The 17300-nt window shown below is 36.9% G+C and overlaps 1 protein-coding gene across 1 annotated transcript; it reads right to left on the minus strand.

The window, feature by feature from the left end:
- Positions 1 to 16308: 16308 nt before the first annotated feature.
- On the minus strand, positions 16309 to 16551 carry LOC101663391 (keratin-associated protein 6-1). The gene has a single exon (XM_004717849.1). The coding sequence runs from the start codon at positions 16549 to 16551 to the stop codon at positions 16309 to 16311; it is 243 nt and encodes an 80-aa protein (XP_004717906.1).
- Between the last annotated feature and the right edge of the window lie 749 nt (positions 16552 to 17300).

Genomic DNA, 17300 nt, shown 5'->3' on the forward strand with positions numbered 1-17300 from the left:
TCACAGTAACTTCCATAGCCACAGCTCACACGGCCTTAGCCATGGACAGAGGCACCTCATAGTTGTAGGAAAAGCTCATGGCATGAAGAAAAGAAGATTCCATCAAAGTTAGTTTCTGGAAATCTAAGGAAATTATCAGCACAAAGCCTCAGGTTTCTAATAGGCATTAAAATTATCTCAAATATTTTTCATAAACCAATATATACAGAAGCTATTTTTGTGGTATTTAGATGTGTATAATGAGATCATACCCCTCTAATGAATGATTCTTCTAATTTGTTAGCTTACTTATTGTGGATTCCAAATTAAACTATAGTCCTACCTATAAGTGATCAATAACTCATGCAAATCTTACCTCTTAACTCTTTCTTTTCTTTTCTCTCCTTCCTGTAAGCATATGTGCAGCATTGGACACACAATGGGGCCTTTCTTTCTTTGCTCATATTTTTAGAACTTTTGTCTCTATAATTCTACCTCAATCACAATGGATCTAACATCAAATATTCAATTTACACAGGCTCTGCACAAATTTCAGATTCATCTGACTCTCTTTTCACTCTGGTAGCATTCCCCAATATTTGCCTTCACTATTCCATCATGAACATTTATTTTGGATATTTTGCATTAAACAGAATATAAAAATACGGCTCTAACTAAAGGGACAATCTATATAAGTGAAAGGAAACCTATTTTGTTATGTGATTTTGATTATGCAATGCTGTTGACAACTGTCTACTCCTAACTTCACAACAAAAAAAATAATGTTTAGAAAGCATTTTTTTAGATTTTTTAAAAAAACTGGAAATTAATACATATATCATACCATTTCATGGTTCAATCACATCAAACAGTATTGTACTGTCACAATCAGTGGCCTTCTTTTCCTTCCTTGATTCTTTGACATCATCTCTCTTTTACCTCCTCCCCACCACCATTGTACCCCACCATCCCCCACTTCCCCAGAAACCCTTATTCACTTTCTGAATTGTGTACAGGAAGTGGGAAAATTGCAACTACCTTACAATCTTGACATTACCACATTTCTGAATTGCCTTGCCTTTCATTTAAATTAAAATTAATTTTATTTTTTTATATTTTGTGTGTTGCATAATTTTAGTTTATCCTGTGTATGTTCAATATTGGGTTGTGATCCTGTGTCTTATATTATCTTTAAAGATTGCTTTAAAAAATTTTTAGCTGATATTAATATTGCAAAATTCAAGCCACTATGATTTCTATCACAAATTCATGAGAAGAAGACTAAATATTGAAGGTAGGATTTTATTAATTTAGCTACACTATATAGAATTTTCCTGTCTCCATGATCTTCTTTCCATGATAAACTCATTAAGAAAAATATCAAATAACCTTGTTAAAATACTGATTCTACCTTATGTCTAGAGCAGCAGTTCTCAACCAGTGGGTCAAGACCCCTTTGGAGGTCAAATGATACATTCACGGATGTCGCCTAAGACCAACGGAAAACAGATAAATATTGCATAATACATAAATTGCATATTGTTTTGTGATTAATCAGTATGCTTCAATTATGTTTAATTATGTTCAATTTGTAACAATGAAAATACATCCTGCATATCAGATGTTTACATTACAATTCATAAAAGTAGCAAAATTAGAGTTATGAAGTAGCAATGAAAATAATTTTATGGTTGGGGGGTCACCACAACATGAGGAACTGTATGAAAGGGTTGCAGCATTAGGCAGGTTGAGAACCACTGGTGTAAAGAAAGTTCCGAGTCCATGGGTGGTGTAAACACCTAGTATATTTGATTGAGAACTGAAATGTTGGAGATTTGAGTCTACCTTGAGCAACCTCAGAAGAAAGCTTTAGCCCACTATTTGCAAAACAAAGCCACCATTGAAAACCCTGGAGAGAACAGTGCTATTATGACTTGCATAGGGTTGCAATGAGCCAGAGTTGATGGCAACTGTAAAAACCAAATCAAACCAAACCAGAGCTCTCAGGAGTACTTGACTGATACAGAGGGTTAAAATAATGACCTACTAAACAAAAATTTGGTGTTTCAAGTGACACACACACAAAAGACCTGATTATAAGCTTCTCCAAAATCAGCTATTGAAATTTCTAAAAGCACAATTGTACTGTGACACTCTTGGCATTGCCATGAGTTGGAGTTGCTTCTGTGGCAACTCGCAGTCAATAAGTCAGGTTCCAAACATTTTTAATGGGACATTTGTGCAACCTGAGCCATGATACAAACATCTAATGGCTACTTCAAACCAGTAAGAAAAGAAAAAGAAATTCTATTACTTTCTTGTTTACAATTTCATTGATCGTTGCTCAATGCTTTTGTTTCTTTTGCTTACGTTAAATTCTATTTGCTATTATTTGTATAGCTCCTAAGATCTAAGCTTAAGGATCCCTCATGGTGCATTGGATTACATGTTGGGCTGCTCAAATGATGGAAAACCACCATGGCTCCATGGGAGCGAGATGAGGCTTGCTGCTCCCACATGAGATCTAATGTCTCAGAAACCCAGAGGGACACCTCTCCTCGTCCTACAGGGTCACTATTGCTCGCTAGTCATAATCGACTAGATGGCAGTAAGCAGTTTCAGAAAGTATGAGCTTACATTTTGGTGTTGTTGTAATATTATTTTATGATATATGCATGGAATACTATATTTTTCTTCTAGGCTATGCTTTTGTAGGATATCACAAAATATGATAAATTGTACTTACTTTTAATTTATTACAACAGATTTAAATTTTTTATTTTGAAAATTACTGTTTGAAACATCGTATTTACAAGTGTGTTGTTTGCTATCTACTATATTGAGTTTTCCTTTCATAGTCTATCTTCTTTTGAAGCCTGTGGAGAACCCTGCCCGTCAATGTGACTCTGCTGGCAGTTGAGATGCCTGTGGTAAATGGACAGCACCCTAGTCACACCCATAAGTCACCACAGTATGATGAACCAAGGCATGGTTGGTGCTCACCCACTTTCTCAGATATTGCTTCAGAGCTGAGACAGAAACGGAGGCTTATAAAAACTAAACTACTTGCCGAACACACTTGACATTGGAGTTGGTACAGACATTGCCCTAGAAATAGTAAGGAACAACATCTCCCAAAGAAAAACAGTGCTATCTTTAAGGCATAACAAAACTATTAACTGTTAGTAGGGCACTTCGGACACCAGATCACTGAAATGACAACCAAGCTTGCACTTCTAGATTTTAAAAAAGTTTATTAGGACAACAGAGAATCAGGCTTTAGCAAGACAATCTTCAAGGCAGCTGTGCTGATGCCATCTTCTTTGTTAAAGGAGAACTGTGAGCTCACATTTGAATTCCATTACATCCTGCTTCTCATGAGGGAAGCCGAAGGAATCTGTGATTAGGCTGCAGGTCAACCACAGTTCATACTAGACATTCCATAAAACTGAATATTCATCCTCTGCTGGAAAGACAAAGAGAAGGTGGCGTTCCAAAGTAGTGAATCATGATATCACAGATGAAGAGCATCTTTAATGACATCTTCAATAGTAAGAGCCAAAGCCAGAACCATAGCCATAGCCGTGGCCATAGCCACAGCCCAGTCCATGGAAGCCACAGCCAAGACCTCCATAGCCATAGCCCAGGCCGCCATAGCCGTAGCCCAGGCCACCATAGCCATAGCCTAGGCCACCATAGCCGTAGCCCCGGCCTCCATAGCCACAGCATCCATAACCGCGGCCGCCATAGTAGTTTCCGTAGTAGCTACCACACATGGTGTTGGTTGTTGAGGTTCCTCTTGGAGAGAAGGTGTCGAGGTGTCTGGATGAATCGCCCTACACAGGCCTTTTTATATGTCTTCAGTGTGGGTGGGACCAACCACATGTGTTCATGCCATTGGCTAATATGTAGGACAAGTCTGAGTAATTTGTTTGACTGTGGTTTTAAGCATAGCCTCAGAAGCATTGGGGAGGTTTACATTGTTTAACCACATATTTGCCAATTTTAGGTCATTAGTAAGAATCAATTATCTCAACTTCAGACTCTGACCCACACCAGACCGCCATATTATGCCTTCACACCCCTTCATAAACACCTTTGATAGCAAGAAGCAGCATGGTTAGTAGACAAACTGTAACCTACTCCAGAAGGAACTCCTTGAAGGATTCATAATTTTCACATCAGATTGTTACCCAGTAAAATCTGAAGCATAGCGCTGAGCTTCAGGTGACCGCTGACAAGTCTATAGACTAACATCCTAGACTATGAGACCTGAAAACAGTTGACTCTTTTTTCATACTTGAATCAAATATTTTCTCTGTGTCACTCTAGTTTAAAACATCCGATGTTTTCCCAGGTTTTCAAGTCTAGTTCCTGAATCCATAACTTGGAAAATGGAAATGCTGAGAGTTTATGCATTCTTATGTTTAGAAAATAATTGTGTTCACAACTTAAGGCATTTGTGCTGTTTATGTAATGAAAGGAATATTAATATATATATACATATACTCTTATATAAATATATTTACACATATGTAAATTATATCCTGTATGTACTTGTTAATTGTAATTGATAATATTGATATAGTTTCATGTAATGAATTAAATTTTCAGAGATAAACATGGTCCTAGTAATTTCTCTCAGATTTTATTATCATTATTAATTACTAATATTATTATTTACTAAAGACCATTGTTTTAACTGCCATGAGGTTCACATCTGAATCCATTGACTGAGTCCAATACCCTGTAAACGTCTTTCCCAGTGGTGAAACCACACTCTAGGATGTTGCAGGGCACATCAATAACAGTAAACATATATCGCGGTATGTTGCACATACAATTTTTTCTTAACAAAATTTAGAATTTTATTACTCCTTTAAAATTGTATATATTTCAGCATATATTCATTTATCTCAGTTCAATGTCTGACAGGATGTACTCAGACATAAGTTTCTGCAGGTGTGCGCATCCGTGTGCCTGAGCAGCTGCTGCTGTGTGTCAGCCGAGGGCTGCTCCAGCGGCACTACATTCTGGGGACTTGGTGGGAGATAGCCCTCCTTCTGAGTGCTTCAAGGGCTTTGGGTAGGAGGTCACCAGCATGACTGAAACGATGAATGTGGAAGCTCCATGAATGTGGAACCCACAAGAATCCCTTCAGAGTATTGCTTTATGACGCAGCCACAAGATAACAGGATGAAATAAAATCGTATGAGATTGAGATTCTCTGTAAGGAAACAAAGAATCAGCTAGGAGAATACAGGAGGGATGCTCAGTAGAATATCAATAAATATGTCAATAAAATATTTTATATGATCTCAGTAATAACTTCTGTCTGCCCATACTCATATCTCTCGTGAGAATAATAGATAGTGCTGATTGGGTAGCATAAAGTTAAAATGTATTATTTTCTTGATACTTGTATGCAATGAAAGTATTGCACATGAACACACATAAGTTCTGATAGAACAAATCTCTATTCTCATTACATACTGGATATAGATTAATCTGGTGGTGGAAAATAGATCGAAGCACTATGGATATGCAAAATCAAGGACATAATATGAATCCACAGTGGGATCTTAGAAGTGCAAAATAGTTTCACTGCAAGGGAAAGACAAACTTTGTTAAGGGTTCTACCATTCACTAAAGTTTAAGAGCCGTAACAACAACAACAACAAAACCAAATTAGTTGCCACCAAGTAGATTGAGACTCATAGCAACTCTATGGGACAGAAGAGAACGGCCCTGTGGATTTCTGAGTCACAGGACATATAAAAGTCTAACTGGCACCCATGCTGTGGGCAAATCTGAAAAGAAAATGCCTACAAAGGTTTGTCATAAAAAAATTAGTTACTGAATATATTGATTACACATGAAAGCAAGTTATTATGAAGGGGATGAAATTCAGAAATTGTTCTAAAGTTTTGAGAAAAAGCATGAGAATAAAATAATTTATGTACACATGCAAAAGACAAGAGGTGCAGAATTGATTCTAATATCTATTATTGAAAAATAATAATTTGAAACAGAATGTAGCAAGTAGTGGGAAAAAGAAGCAGGGGTGCATATCAGGAGAGAATTTTAAGAGGCAAATGCTAAAACATGAATTGGATCTTATATTTTTCTATTTATATTAGACATGAATAATTTAGAGATAAACAATTGCCTTTTATGGACCCTGACTCATGATGACTCCAGGTCTTTCAAAGTATAACTGTACTCTGTAGGCTTTCAATTGCTGATATTTCAGAAGGAAATTGGGAGGCCTTCCTTATCAGGCCCTTCTGGGTCACAAATAGGCATATGATTGAACGGCTTTCCCACACAAGAACCCTAATTAAGAATATGAATATCTAAATTATCCTTTGAGTTCCTTTCTTTCTTTTTTGAAGAAAAAGATAAAAGCCTGCATTATCTAGGTACAAATGAGAAAAATAAAACCCAAAGAAACAAAGCTCTTGATATTTTTTATTTAGATATAAAAGGAGACAAAGTTGAGACACCTCTTTGCCATAGTAATTCTGGTCCTGAGATACTTACACCTTACCTTTGGAAACTGTAAAATCATGGTAACTGTACAACATCATAGATTCATTCTCAGGATGACATGAGGTGATGTCCCTAGGGCTCAGCATAGTGATTGCCTGATGGCAAAGCAGACAACAAATGGAACTGGGTAAACTTACTGGGTAAGCCTTGGATTGTTATTGGAAAGGTTGGTGCTTGAAAGCTCCCAGAAGTCCCAAGGGAGAACTTGGAGGAAATCCGCTCTGACCCAGATTTACAGGAAGCCTGGTTTGTTTGTCAAGGCTTCTTTTTCTGTTTGCCATGAGTCAGTTTATCTCTGAGGTACATTGTCATTGTGGGTACTCCTCTTGAATGGTGGTTATATGTTTTGTCAGGTTTTTGCGGGATTGGTAAACCTATAGAGAGGATGTGTAGAATAAGGTTTCCTGGGGATGGGAGAGGGGGGATAACGATCTTAAAAATCCTATAGGATCAATTGAGTCAGAATTAACTAGATGGCAGTGGGTTCAGGCTTTGTGGTCAGTTATTATTAAAATACCAATGATAAATTATTATACAGCATTTTGATATGAGAATTACATGAACAGCACCAGGGATTGCATAGTAAATATCTTATTCTTTGCAGAGACACTGTGTATTGCACTGGTAAAATCTGATGCATTCAAACCAAAAGTAAAAAAATAAATAAAACATCACGTCCATCGAGTTGAAGCCAACTCGCAGCGACCACATAGGGCAGGGTCGAATTGCCCATGTAAGTAACTGTAGTTACCGAGACTAACTGGTTATTGGAGAGAAAGCTTTGTCTTTCTCCCACAGAGCAACTGGTAGTTTCAAACTATTGAACTTTCAGATTTCAGCCCAACTTGTAACCACTAGGTCACCAGGCTCCTGCTTCGGATGCACTGGTCTCTATCAAATGATGAAAAGCCCGGACATCACTATGAGGATTGAGGTATGCCTGGCCCAAGCCATGGCATTCTCCATTGTTTCATGTGCATTTGAAGTTTGGGTAATGAATAAGGAAGACCACAGAAGAATGAATGCATTTGAATTAGGGTGTTAATGAAGCATGTTATAATTTTGTGGACTGCCAGGACAAACAGATCTGTCTTGAGAAAAGTACAGCCAGGATGGTCTTTGCAAATGAGGATAGCAAGACTTTATATCATGTATTTGAGTGGAACTTTCAGGAGAGAGCAGACTCTGGAGGTCATCATGGGTGAAAAAGATCAGAGAAACCGAGGAAGAACCTCAAGAAGACTATTAGCGCAGTGGGTACCACAATGAGCTCAAATATAGCCATTGTAGGGATGGTGTAGGCCAAGGCAATCTTTTATTCCGTGGTATGTTGGGTCACTAGTAGTTGGAAATAATTCGATGACATATAACAACAAAAGTAAAAAGACACCAAAATTAAACCATTAATTTTATAGTAAAAGAAATATATATTATCCGTTATTATTTGGAGTACTTTACATACTGTAGCACACTGGATTCTAATGAAAACATGGTAAATAATTATATTTAATTTATATAATAATACCAAGTCAAAGAGCTTAGCAATTGTCTAATTACAAACTGCTAAGCAGCCAAAGCTAATCTCACATAATATATATATTTATTTATATAATTTATATGATCAATTAGGTAGCCTGAGAGTGTCTACCTCCACTGTAATGAAAAACTGGATTATCTGTAATATAAATTTTTAAATTTATGCTGAAATATGTATATAAATCGGCAAGTGGAAAATAGAAACTACAGCATGACAGCTATTATATTTGAAAAGAATGACTCAGATAAGGAAAAACAGTATTTACAAATATTCATTGCAAAAAAATAATTCAGCCTAGAAGGAAAAATGAATACACAAACTAGTGGATAGAAATTGCTGTATTACTACAAAAAGACATTAAAATATTCATGGAATAAATGGGACAAAAGAAAATAAATTTTTTTCACAATGACAAAGATTCTGGTAAGAAACACTTTTATTAAGAAATAACTATGAAATATGGAGATATATGGAATTCTGTTTTTCCATTCTTATTGGAGCTGTTCATAATTTGAAAACACTAAATAATGAACAATCCAGTGCCTTTATCAAAGGCATATTTGTTTTCTTGTTATGGTCTAATAGATAAACCAAAATAGTTTTTAAAATCACAATTTGGATGTAAAAGCATTGACTACTCAATGTCTATTTGACATCAATGAAAAAAAAATTAAGTTGAATGAGTTGAACTTTAAGTTCAACATTATTTGAATAAATAACTTGAAGAATTAGCCAATCATTCAACATGTATTCCATGTGTGCTATATACAGGTTGCAGTTATGTAAAGTAGACTTATTGTGAGTCTATTTTGTTCATTAACTTTGGGCTTGAGATATTAATATATTTGGATTGGAAATTGAGATACTCTCCACTATTCCCTTTTAAATTCCACTTATAGAAAATAACGGTAGCTGCAATGTTCATGCTGAAGAGTCAATTAAACAATAATGTAGTATAACTTATTAAAAACTCGGTGCAACAACATGATCATTATTCTTCCTCTAGGCTACTTAAGTTTTTAGATAACTTCACCTAACATTCTTAGAACTGAATGTACTGCTTGACTGACTATACTGGGTATTTGTGAAACTGGCAATGGACAGCATTGTATTCCTGCCTAGCACAATGCTCCTAATACCATTTACCTTTGCTTCTCAGTAGAATTTACTTCTGAGGTGATTTGTTTCTTTTGAAGAATTTCTTGATTTTATATGTAACTAAAAATACATTTAATTAATTAATTAATTAATTTTGGCTCTAAGGTCATATGTTTTTTTTAATTTTTTGGTTTTCAACATTTCTGTACTTTGATTTTTGTCTGTCCATATTAGGGTTAGTCTCAGATGTGTTATTGGAGGTCACCCTCCTGAATTTGCGTTGTATGTTTTTCTGTATAGGAAACCCAGGACTGATGAACGTACAGAGACAGTAAGTTGAATAAAGGTTTCTGGGGAGGTGGGGGATGGTGGGGTACAGCAGTGGTGGGGAGGGGTTAAAAGAGAGATGATGTCAAGGAATCAAGGAAGGAAAAGCATATCACTGATTGTGGCAGTACAATACTGTTTGATGGGATTGAACCATGGAATGATATGATATATGTATCAATTCCCAGGTTTTTTTTAAAAAATTGGAAAAAAAGAGCTTACTAAATATTATTACTTTTGTTGTGAAGTTAGGAGTAGACTCAGTTGTCAACAGCATTCCATAATCAAAAACACATGACGAAATAGGTCTCCTTTCACTTATATAGATTGTCCCTTTAGTTAGAGCTGTATTTTTATATTCTGTTTAATGCAAAATCTCCAAAATAAATGTTCATGATGGAATAGTGAATGGAAATGTTGGAGAGGCCTTCAGGATGAAACTAGAGGCTGATGAATCTGAAATTTGTTCAGAGCCTGTATAAATTGAATATTTGAAGTTAGATCTATTGAGATTGAGGTAGAATTATAAGGACAAAAGATCAAAAAATATGATCAAAGAGAAAAAGGCCCCATTATGTGTCCAATGCTGCACATATGCATACAGGAAGGAGAGAAAAGAAAAAAAGAGTTAAGAAGTAAGATTTGCATGAGTTATTGATCACTTAAAAGTAGGACTATAGTTTAATTTGGAATCCATAATAAGTAAGCTAACAAATTAGAAGCATCATTTATTAGAGGGGATGATTTCATTGTACATATCCTGAAATACAACAAAAATAGCTTATATATATTGGTTATGAGAAATACTAGAGGCATTTTAATGCCTATAAGAAACCTGAATCCCTAAATATATGTAGTTTACAGACATACCTGTCAGTTGGTACATAAGGCCTTGTGCTGATAGTTTACTTACATCTCCAGAAACTAATTTTGATGGAATCTTCTTTTCTTCATGCCATGAGCTTTTCCTACAACTATGAGGTCCCTCTGTCCATGGTTAAGGCCATGTGGGCTGTGGCTATGGATGTTACTGTGACTCTGAATATGGAGACCATTGATAGGCCTATTACTGCCCATGCTGCTGTGGCTCCTCTTGGCAGCTTTAGTTCATTCTCTTGTGAGATGCTAAGTATTCTTCTACATTAGTTGTAACAACATACGGTTGTTAGCCACACTCCTGAATGAGTATGATTATGATTATTTGTATAAAATATCGAGAGGAGTCAACATATGTGGTTGTGTAAACTTAGGATTCCCAAATATTGACAGAATGGAATTAAAGGGAGAGACACAGAAGAAAACACCATTTCCTGACCAAATGGGCTGGGCTTTGGTCAAATTTGGAGGCAAACATCTTTAGAAGTAGATCACCAGGGCTCTCTGTCTTAGCCAGCATGAGAAAGGGAGAGCACAAGACATGCAGACATTCTAACTTACAACTCTATGAACCCACATATTAAACAAGCAGTAACTATAAGCCACCTATCAGATATGCATCAAAGGCCATTCGCTAGAAGACATCAAAATGCATTGCCACCTCTCTTCTTGCTGGAGAGAAAGGGTATAAATACCTCCCCCAGAGCATCATAAATGGGGAAGATAATGTTAACCTGTGTCCAGGAAACTCAAAGGAGGAGGAATAAATGTCTCTCCTTTTAGGAATAGGCGTATCCCTACAGGCATTTTTAATCTTTCCAATACATTTGTAAAACAAAGTAAATTAAAACATTTAAAAGTTATTATTTCTCTATTTCTGGTATTAAGATGTTGGTATAAAATTAAATTATATTAAGGTTTAAAAATATACATTGGAAAAATGTGTGAAAATTTTGTTATCACTGTTTAGAAGTAAAATGACCACGAATCACTTTGTGGTTTGTTTTACAGCTACATTTCAGTCTTGTTACAATGTTGGTGCTTTATTTTTGCAGTCCACATACAAATGTTGGGTAGCACATTTGTGTAAATGATTTTTATGTAATTAAATATTTCCTTGATTATTTATAATTTTATTATGAAGTGTATTAGAAAAATATATTCCATATAGTATATATGTGTATATAAATTATACATCTAGTTGAAAAACAATCATTAAAAATTATACAGTACTAACTCCCATCAGTTAAATATGGATATAAAACTAAGGATCCAAAATCTTACAGCCATCGAGTCAATTTTGACTCGGAGTGACCCCGTCTGGGTTTCTATGACTGTAACTTTTGCAGAAATACAAAGCCTAATCTTTCTACTGCAGAGCTGATAGTGTTTGGGACTGACAACCATGCAGATTGCAGCCTAACACGTAACCCACTACACCATGAGACTTCCGTATTTCTCAGAAGGATATTTTGTGGCATTAAGACCTGTATAATTGCTATGAAATATAAAAGCCTATCAACATGTAGTTATTAGACATTTGAAATATATTGGATGAATTTTATTTTAATTTCGTTTAATTTAATTCAAATTTTACTATAAATTGCCACATAGAGTTAGCAAGGCTCTACTGAAAACTAGATACAAAGAGTTCAAATACAACGATGTTTAGGGGAATTACTACTTTTTGGAGAAAAAGAAATAAGCTTTGGGACAGACATCAAACTATGTTTCCAAAAGCACTCACTGCCATCAAGTCAATTTGAACTCATAGTGAGACCCTGTAGGACAGAACCCCCTTTGTGGCTTTCTGAAACTATAAATCTTTAAGGGAGTAGAAAACCTCATCTTTCTCCGGTAGAGTAACTGGTGATTACAGCAGTCCAACCTGTATCCACTATACTACCAGGACTTCAAATATACTTAAATATTACAAAACAATAAAATATTTGGAAAATAATTATTAGATGACTATTGTTATGAAGATCTACTATTGTTCAGATCTTCTATTTGAAACGTTTATTGGACTGCAGAAAAATCAGGAGGAACCCAAGAAGAGCATCCCAGAAAAGGAAAACTCAAAGAATACGTTAGAAGAAACCCAGCCCTACAAAAGATCCTTGCCGACACAGTCTGGGCAGAAGACCCGCACTCACCAAGCGTCAATAAGAGACCGCCAGAAGAGCATGCCACTCTGATTTGAGGTGACAGATATCCAAACCAGAAAAACAACTGAGTCCTCTAGAGTTTGCAGGGAAGAATACAAAATGAGAGACTTACAAAGAACAAGCCGGCACGACTAGGAGACATGATATCCCTCACTGACCCAAAACCCTACAGGGGACCACACTGGAGATAAGAGTGTGGGAGTTGCACCAGATCTGAGCCCACCACACCAAGGCAAGACACTAAGGACATGCAACAGAACAGCAAAGGGAGCAGAACAAGTAAGGCCTGAGGGAATAGCAAAAATAGACTTTGGGGCCAGGCATGGCACCCATCAGACTTAATGGGAAAACACTCCTAAAGGTAATCAAAAAGACCTTGAACTATTTACAGGCTTTTCTTTCTCTTTTGTTGTTTGGTTTTTTTTTAGCTTTGGATTTTTTTGTGTGTGTGTGGTTAGCTATGGTGTTTTGTTTTCTTTTGTTGCTCTGTTTTACTCTGTATTGTTTTTGTTCATATTATCTCTGCAAGCCTATCTAGATAAGATAGGTGGGGTAAACAATCAGGAGGAGAAAACAAATGGGACTGATAGTTCTTGGGGGACATGGGAGATGGGTAGGTGTGGGATAGAAAGTGGTTTTAACAAACTCAGGGACAAGGGAATAACAAGTGATCAAAAAAACAGTGGTCAGGAGCGGGTAAGAGGCCTGATAGGGCTTGATGATGGGCAATGTAACCAAGAGGAATTACTGAAACCCAAATGAAGGCTGAGAATGATAGTGGGACAAGACGACAGTAAAAGGGAATAGAGTAAAGAACTAGGAGGCAAAAAGGTCTAAATACAGGCATGCACATATGTAAAATATATTTATATATGAAGATGGTGAAATAAATCTATGGGCATATATTTATAAGTTTAGTATTAAGGTAGCAGATGGACATTGGACCTCCACTCAAGTACTCCCTCCATGCAAGAACACTTTGTTCTATTAAACTGCCTTTCCATGATGCTCACCTTTCCAACATGATCGCTTAAGATAAAGTGGATGAATAAGCAAATGTGGTGAAGAAAGCTGATGGTGCCTTGCTATCAAAAGATATAGCATCTGGGGTCTTAAAGGCTTGAAGAAAAACAAGTGACCATCTAGCTCAGAAGCAATAAAGCCCACATGGAAGAAGCACACCAGCCTCTGTGACCATGAGTGTAGAAAGGATCAGGTATCAGACATTAAAGAACAAATAATCATATCGGTGGGTGCCCACCTTCCCAATATGATCACTGAAGATAAATGTGTGCATCAGTAAATGTGGTGAAGACAGCTGATGGTGCCGGCTATCAAAAGGTATAACGTCTGGGGCTTTAAAGTCTTGAAGATAAACAAGTGGCCCTCTAGCTCAGAAGCAACAAAGCCCACATAGAAGAAGCACACCAGCCTGTGTGACCACAAGGCGTCAAAGGGATCAGGTATCAGGCATCATTAGAACAAAAAAATCATATCATTGTAAATGTGGGTGAGTGCACAGTGGAGACCCAAAGGCCATCTGTAGGCAACTGGGCACCTCCTTACTGAAGGGTTGCGGGGAAGAGACGAGCCAGTCAGGGTGCAGTGTAGCAATGATGAAACACACAACTTTCCTCTAGTTCCTAAATGCTTCCTCCCCCCACTATCATGATCCCAATTCTACCTTACAAATCTGGCTAGACGAGAGGATGTACATTGATATAGATAGGGACTGGAAATACAGGGAATCCAGGACAGATGACCCCTTCAGGACCAGTGGTGAGAGTGGTGATACCTGGAGGGTGGAGGGAAGATGGGGTAGAAAGGGAGAACCGATTACAAGGATCTACATATAGCCTCCTCCATGGGGGATGGACAACAGAAAAGTGGGTGAAGGGAGACGTCAGACAGTGTAAGAGATGACAAAATGATAATATATGAATTATGAAGTGTTCATGAAGGAGGGGAAGGGGGGAAAATGATAAGCTGATATTAAAGGCTCTAGTAGAAAGCAAATGTTTTGAGAATGATGCTGGCAACAAATGTACAAATGTGCTTGACACAATGAATATATGTATGGATTGTGATAAGAATTGTGCGAGCTCACAATAAAATGATTTAAACAAAAAGCAGTGGTTAAGGGGAAAAAATGAACCTGACCCAAGCAATGGTATTTTAATAACTTCACATGCATGTGAAAATTACACATTAAATAAGTAGACAAAGTAGAATGGATGCATTTGAATTATGGTGCTGACGAAGGATGTTGAAAGTACCATGCAACAGCAAATACCAAACAACTTTTTGTACAAAGTACAGCTAGAATGTTCTTTATTGGAAATGATGATGGGACTTCATCTCACATACTTGGGATATGTTTTTAGAAGAGACCCATCCCTGCAGAAAGATGTCATGCTTGGTAAAATGGAGGGAGAATGAAACAAAGGAAGGCCCTCAAGGATATGGATTGACACAGTGACTGCAGCAATGAGCTTCAAACAGAGGAACGGTGTTGAAGGTGGTTCAGGACAGGAAGCGTTTTAGTCTATTCTACTGAGGGTCAAACGGCAACTAACAGGATGCTTCCCAATAACAACAACCCATTTTACAATCTACAGATTGTTTACAGAGCAATAAATTATATAGCTGTTTCTAAACTTGCTAAATCAATACATGCACACACACACACAAAGTTTACAAAAAGACAAAGACATTTTTACAGAGTACATTTTTAAGAGACAAGAAAGCTTGAAAGATTGAAAAAATATGTTTCTCTGCTGTTTATCATATGTTATGATATTATTTGTCATTTTAAAATAAAATTGTCTTTATGAGTGAGGATTACCAACTATCTTGTTTTTGCTAGTTGTCATCAAGTCAGTTCTGACTTATGATGACCCAAGATACAAGAGAATGAGATGTTGCCCAGTCCTGTTCTATCAAGTGGGTGATACACTCCAGTACATTATTCAAGTCACTGTATATATATAATGTCTTACCACCTAGAAGATTCCTCATCCATCACTATATCGAACAATATTCTGGTGTTACCCATAGAACTTTTGCTCAGTAATTTTTGAAATTAGATGAGCAGGCTTTCCATCTTAGTCTAGTTTAGCCTTGAAGCTTTGCTGAAATCTATCAGCAATGAGTAACCCAGGTGATATTTTAAACACCTGGGACTAACTTCCAGTATCACAGCAAGACAAAAGCCACACAGTATGACAAACTGATAGATGGTCACACATTATATAAGATATTATTCCCTCATAGGAGAGAAGAAAACAGGTTTGTAAAAAGGAAATAACTTCCCTAAGACAATTGTTCTTGTGATTGGTACAGAAGCTGATCTGGAAATAGTAAGGGTAGTACCTCCTAAAGAAATTAAATAATTTCTTTTTTTGCAAAACAAAATGAACACCTGTCATTAAGAGGCTCTGGACAATAAATGGTTGAAATAAAAGCCAAGGTTATTTTCTAGATAAAATTTTTTTATAATATTTAGATTAACAGAGAGACAAGGTTCAGCACGGTAGTCATCCAGGCATTTCCGGTGACACCATCAGCCTTATGAAAGAACAACTGGGACCTCTCAGATGCATTTCAGATTCACCAACTTCCCATGAGGCAAACTGAAGGAATCTGTAGGTTAGATTATAGGTCAACAAGTGGCCATAATACATTTTCATAAAGCTGAAAGGCCATGATGCACAGAAGAGGCATATAGGATATGGCATTCATAATGGATGAGCAGAATCCCTTATGATATCTTCAATAGTAAGAGCCAAAGCCAGAGCCAGAGCCAGATTCATAGCCATAACCACAGCCAGAGCCACAGCCACCGAGATAGCGTGAACCATAGCCAGAGCCACAGCCCAATCCATGGAAGCCAAAGCCATAGCCATAACCAAGAGCTCCATAGCCAAGACCTCCAAAGCCATAGCCTAGGCCTCCATAGCCACACCATCCATAACCACGGCTTCCACAGTAGTTTCCGTAGTAGCTGCCACACATGGTGTTGGTTGTTGAGATTGTCTTTGGGTAGATGTGTGGGATTCTGTCTGAACAATGCTCAGTGAAGACAGCTTGTATATGCCTTCTATGTAGGGGGGGGGGGCTTTTATATGCCTTCTATGAACATATAAAATATGTTCATGCTGTTGACTAATTTTATGACTAGTATAATCAGTGCTTTCCTAGATCACAAGGTAACACCTTAGAGACATTAAAAGGCTTTCTTTCCCAGGTGATGGACTCTAATGCAGATATGTCAGTCAACAATATAAGGCTATCTATACTGCAAATACTCCACACAATGACCTATAACTAGATCTTATTTTATAAATAAGTTTTTATCAACTGACACAATAGAGTTCCACTTGATGATAAAGAATTCTGTGTTCTCAACCATACATAATTCTCTACTTTTCTCTCAGATCTTCCTTAATTATACTCCACTCCAATTTATAACACATCAACTGTCTATAAAATTTAGGTCAACAATTGTATTGTTGGTTCGAGTATCAGTGATCAGATTTAAAAATACAGAATAATCCTAGAGAAACATTCCCCTTTAATCAACATTTTATCATTGTTTTAAAACGTGTTAGGAAACAAAGCATTTAAATTTTATTTGTCACACAATGATACGATTTTTTGTTCTTCCATGCCTGATAACTGATCCCTTCAGCACCTCGTGATCACGCAGGCTGGTGTGCTTCTTCCATGCGGGCTTTGTTGCTTCTGAGCTAGATGGCAGCTTG

This window comes from Echinops telfairi, unplaced genomic scaffold, assembly GCF_000313985.2.
Source record: "Echinops telfairi isolate 266 unplaced genomic scaffold, ASM31398v2 ScPeMD7_7469;HRSCAF=8507_0, whole genome shotgun sequence".
Classification (NCBI taxonomy): domain Eukaryota; kingdom Metazoa; phylum Chordata; class Mammalia; order Afrosoricida; family Tenrecidae; genus Echinops; species Echinops telfairi.

Excerpts from the sequence above, each read along its gene's own strand:
- LOC101663391 (XM_004717849.1), bottom strand. The coding sequence starts at position 16,551 with ATGTGTGGCAGCTACTACGGAAACTACTGTGGAAGCCGTGGTTATGGA.